At 33.7% G+C, this 5,000-nt stretch overlaps 1 protein-coding gene and 2 non-coding genes across 3 annotated transcripts in view; 2 read left to right on the top strand and 1 right to left on the bottom strand.

The window, feature by feature from the left end:
- The window catches only part of LOC129892920 (uncharacterized), a 5,491-nt gene extending 779 nt beyond the window's left edge, over positions 1–4,712 (top strand). The window contains 1 exon segment of the mRNA XM_055968434.1: positions 616–4,712. Within this exon segment, the coding sequence (XP_055824409.1) occupies positions 616–712 (97 nt within the window). The 3' untranslated portion in view covers positions 713–4,712.
- TRNAD-GUC (transfer RNA aspartic acid (anticodon GUC)) lies at positions 963–1,036 on the top strand. The gene has a single exon. It is a non-coding gene; the product is annotated as a tRNA-Asp (tRNA).
- On the bottom strand, positions 4,083–4,154 carry TRNAC-GCA (transfer RNA cysteine (anticodon GCA)). Its single transcript has one exon. It is a non-coding gene; the product is annotated as a tRNA-Cys (tRNA).
- Positions 4,713–5,000: the final 288 nt, after the last annotated feature.

Raw genomic sequence — 5,000 nt, 5'->3', positions numbered from 1 at the left:
TTTATTGTGATCCCACCAGAACAAAATTCACTTGATTGATACATGTACATACACCTAGAAATTCAACATAAAATTAAATATATTTCATCGAATCATGGAATGAAGAGATTCTACTTGTCTCCTGAACTAAATTCTTGGAGAAAACATCATTTTCTGCTTGATGCCGCTTACTAGATTTCTCGTTTGTTAATTTCCTGGCTTGGTGGGAGGGAGATAAGGATATCTCCTCGTAACAATGAATCAAATGAAAGTGAAAGAAATCTAATTTCACACCTTTTTCCTTTTCTGACGGATCAATCATTCCCTGAAAAAATCCTCCTCTTACTTATTATTTCTATTTTTTGTATTTATTACTTTTTTCTTTTTTATTTAGAAGTTTCTAAATAAAATTCGAAATACTAAATAATCTAGACTAAAATAATAGAACTAAATTCAATTGAAATAATTCACAAAAAAAATACTACTACTAGATTTCTAATGTCGATTCTAATGAATAATTCGTCAATGACGAATAAAAAACAATTCTATGCAATTCTGAAAGGGGGAAAGATCCCTCGGATAGAATCATTCGATTATATTGACAATTTCAAAAAACTGATCATACTATGATCATAGTATGATGGCCGTTTGTCAAGCAGGCCCCCATCGTCTAGTGGTTTAGGACATCTCTCTTTCAAGGAGGCAGCGGGGATTCGAATTCCCCTGGGGGTAGGGTACTACGAAAGGAAGTTGATCATGGATTACCAATAAGTCGAAAATTGATTCTTCCTGGGTCGATGCCCGAGCGGTTAATGGGGATGGACTATAAATTCGTTGGCAATATGTCTACGCTGGTTCAAATCCAGCTCGGCCCAATAATTCGCCAATCCGCCATGAGATGATATAACCCCTCTTGTACTTCAGAAATACCCGATCCAGAGATAAAAAAGAATAAAATTTTCTGCTAGATCCCGTATTTCCCTGGGATTGTAGTTCAATTGGTCAGAGCACCGCCCTGTCAAGGCGGAAGCTACGGGTTCGAGCCCCGTCAATCCCGACGGATCCAATAAATATATCAAAAAATCTCTGCCTTTTTATGAAGGGGACCGGGGGAAGAATTCCATTGTCAAAGCAAAGGGGAAATCCTTATTTCTTTTTTCTTTCCTTTTGGTAGGAGAAAGACATATGTGGTTGGATTAGTACAATTATTGGTAGCATTATAGTCAGTATTCTAAGAAATGCTGGTTTTTTCGATTGCCCCTGATGCATGTAATGGAATCGAGTACTATACTTTTTTGAGGCGCGCATACACAAAGGGAATTCCTTTCTTGTCCAATACAAAATTGAATATAAGAAAATACTTTCCAGAAAAAACAAAAAAAAACAATTTCTTTTTCTAGCTACGGATTTATGGAACCTGACTTACTAGTTTGAAGTTGAAAAATGGTTTTCATGCAAATTGCACACTGAGCTTTTGGTATAGGTGTCCCGGGGCTAATAATCTACGAAGAAAGGAGGGGGAAGGACATATCAACCAAAGATCCTACTCCTCTTTGAAAGGCGAATGAATCATTTTTCCTATTTTTTATTTTGTTTTAAGGCCCCATCGATGAAAGAACAAATCGGAAAATAGTAAATTTGATGAATATTCATTTTATACGGTCTCATCTTTATCACACTTCTTTGTCTTCCAAGTAAAAAATAGTTTCATTCTAAACTCCTTTCTTTTTCCATTTAGCTTTTAGTGTTTGTTTGGGTTTGTAACTATGTGACCACTGGAAGTGGAAGAGCTATTTGATGAGACTTCATAAGATGATTGTACAAGAAGGAACTAGATAGATTAGAGAGAAAAAAAGAATAGATAATAAAAAATGATAAATAAATAAAGGAATTTTGGATTGGGTCAGCAATCCAAGTTTGGGGCGGTATGGATAAAAGAACTTCCTATGTTATACTATTCAATTCTCGACGATGAATTGATTTGATAGATCAAATATTGTTATTCATGATATTGATCTGATTCAAGATCATCGAGAGGTAATATTCATTCATTGAATTTATAGGCCAAAGATTTATCATCTCTATGGGATTAAATCCCGAGTTATTGCGAAGTAAAAAACCGATGAGATTATGGAAGTAAATATTCTTGCATTTATTGCTACTGCACTATTTATTCTAGTTCCTACCGCTTTTCTACTTATCATTTATGTAAAAACACTCAGTCAAAACGATTAATTATTAACTAATTTGAATGAAACTTGACTTCTGAGTTCTTAGCGAAAATTGACGAAATAAAATGAAAAAGATTCCAATTTCATGTCTTAAATGAAATGAGTGGACTAGAATCGGCAGTATTCTAATAGATAGATAGTATTGTAGAAAGATTCATCTATTTCTTTCTACCATACTATTTATTAGTTAGATTGTTTTTATAAAGCTGCCCCCTGGAATAAAATAAAGATAGAGGCTGCATTTGATATGGATCTATATATCAATCTACAATATTATCTTGATAGATGTGAATATCAATTCCATATATGGGATTGACATAGCATCCAATTCCATTTATTTGCTTTATCTATTTGTTCTGATCAATCTGAATTACTCCTATGTCTTATAGTTTGAATTACTATATTTTTGATTTCCAATATGAATCTCGATATCTATTGAGAGAATCAAATCAATGAAGCAAAAGCGATAGATATAGGCATATTCCAAAAATCACATAGTAATATTTTTTTTTAACATTCCCAAGAAGTAAACCATTGACAGTAGTTCCACGGGCATCGAAAAGGAAGAGTAAACCGCACTGATTTTTAACGCCTGAACCATGATATGAAATAAGTCGATAAAGTCTAAATCCAATTTCAAAAATTTGAAAGCGGTAAATGCGCAATATGTGACTCACCTGACGATCTTATTCTACATAGTATCTCGTTAGAAAATCACTATGTTTATATCCTTTCTTTCTCATGCAAAGTGCGTATACACTTAACAAAACCACTTCTTCTTTGAACAGTAAAGAGAGAACCAAATAAAAAAAGGGTCCGGCCCTCCTCAGTATCACCTAGGAAGAGTCCATCGATTGGAATAGAAAATTTAGGAAGAATTAGGTTCGAATAAATTTCCTGGGATCCTCTTCCTTTCGAACTACAAACATGGGAATCGTTGAAATAGCTCTTTGATTGAAAGAGGATTATTCCTATAATACATTACTCCAGTCGAGTCCAATGGAATAATTTTAAAATGAAGATATTTTTATTTTGTTCCAAACGTGTTGCAGAACCATCTAGAAAGCAATTGATATTGATACAGTTTGCTTCCTTAACTCAATTAGTAGGACCCCTAGAGTCCACTCCTTCCCCACACTACGAGTGAAAGGGAAAAAGTAAAGACTACCATTAAAGCAGCCCAAGCAAGACTTACTATATCCATATGAATTATGTCCCCTATCTCTATAAATCTAAAGGAATTGTTCCATTATTCCTCACTAATAATAGTATAATCAATGGCGCAGAGTCAAAAAGAACGAAGACTATGAATAAACCAATCCAATAAATTTGCCCATTTTATAAGAAATTCCTATATGATTTATAATCGGGAAAGATTAAACCTAAGCAAAATACGCAGTAACATCTCAAGGGAATGTTACTAATGTAACATGTACGAATAATAGGTCCTATTCTTTTTTTTACCCGCATTTCAATTGATTGGATGCTTGAGCACTGTGATAGTTTCGTGAGTTCCTCGTATAGAATAAAGTATCTTACGCCCCCTTCCATAACTATTTCGATTTCCTATCGGGCTCTCCAATCTAATCCAAGGTCCAGTCATTATACAATGGATTAATAATAGAAAATTTTGATTTGTAGTAGAAGGTAATTGCGAAGTCTTGATAGCCCCTCTAGCATTCGAATATTTACTTGAAAGCTAAGCCTAAATATGCAATGCAAGGATATTTACAATTTTTGAGAAAAACACCCAGACCAGGTGTTTAGAATCAAACAAGTATCAACAGTCTGCTTTCTCTTCTTCTGCTGGCAAATCATTCGTCGGGTTATATCAACAGAAGAAAAAAAGAGATTTCAAGTTGTTTTTTGATCAGGCGACACCCGGATTTGAACTGGGGAAAAAAGGATTTGCAGTCCTCCGCCTTACCACTCGGCCATGTCGCCAAAATGCTACAAATACAAAATAGATGAAAACTTTCCCGGATTACTGAACTGCTTTTTTATTGTACTTGCACCTTGAGTTCTGTTTTCCTTAATTTTTCCTAAAAGTCAAAGAAATCCTAATCCTTCGGCCCTTTTGATTGAGTTTGATTCATCCTTTCAATATCGATTGAGTCTATCTCAAAATTCATAATGTTCAAAAGTTTTTCTTACCTTTCTATTGAAAAATCAAATGTGGATTTTCAGTCGCAAAATTCAACTTTCTTAAAATAGGACCCATTAACTATTGACTTAGAATGCATGAAGGATTCTTGGATTTGAATCTCCAAATTTTGGTTTCCTACTGACATAAGAAAATACAACTTGATATATGATATATAACTAATCAGTATGGATTTTTTCAATCAAAAAATCCTTCTCAATTTTAATTATTAATAATAATTATAACAACAATTATGAGTATATGTAAACCCCCCACCCCAAGATAAATTGTTAGACGGATATATATTATTTATATATGTTCCCGATATAGAATTATCAGATATCAGAAAAGTATCATACCTCAATTTGAATTTTGAATTGAATAGAAAATTCAAATTATGTTTTCGGAGAGCACAACTTGTGTTGCCCCGAATCGAACATAGAACGACAATAAAACAATAAAAGAGAAGAAAGACAGATATTATAGATATCTCCACACGTGTTTAAGCCATACAAACCTTCTTTTCTTATACACTTCACAATTGTATTCTACTCAAATATCCGTAAACAAAATCTCTCTCCTCTGCGAATCATTTTTTGAACAATGAAATCCATAACATAAAGGGGGGTTAAATGCTAAAAGACCGA

Source organism: Solanum dulcamara, chromosome 6 (genome assembly GCF_947179165.1).
Source record: "Solanum dulcamara chromosome 6, daSolDulc1.2, whole genome shotgun sequence".
Classification (NCBI taxonomy): domain Eukaryota; kingdom Viridiplantae; phylum Streptophyta; class Magnoliopsida; order Solanales; family Solanaceae; genus Solanum; species Solanum dulcamara.
This window is presented reverse-complemented; position numbering and strand designations above follow the sequence as displayed.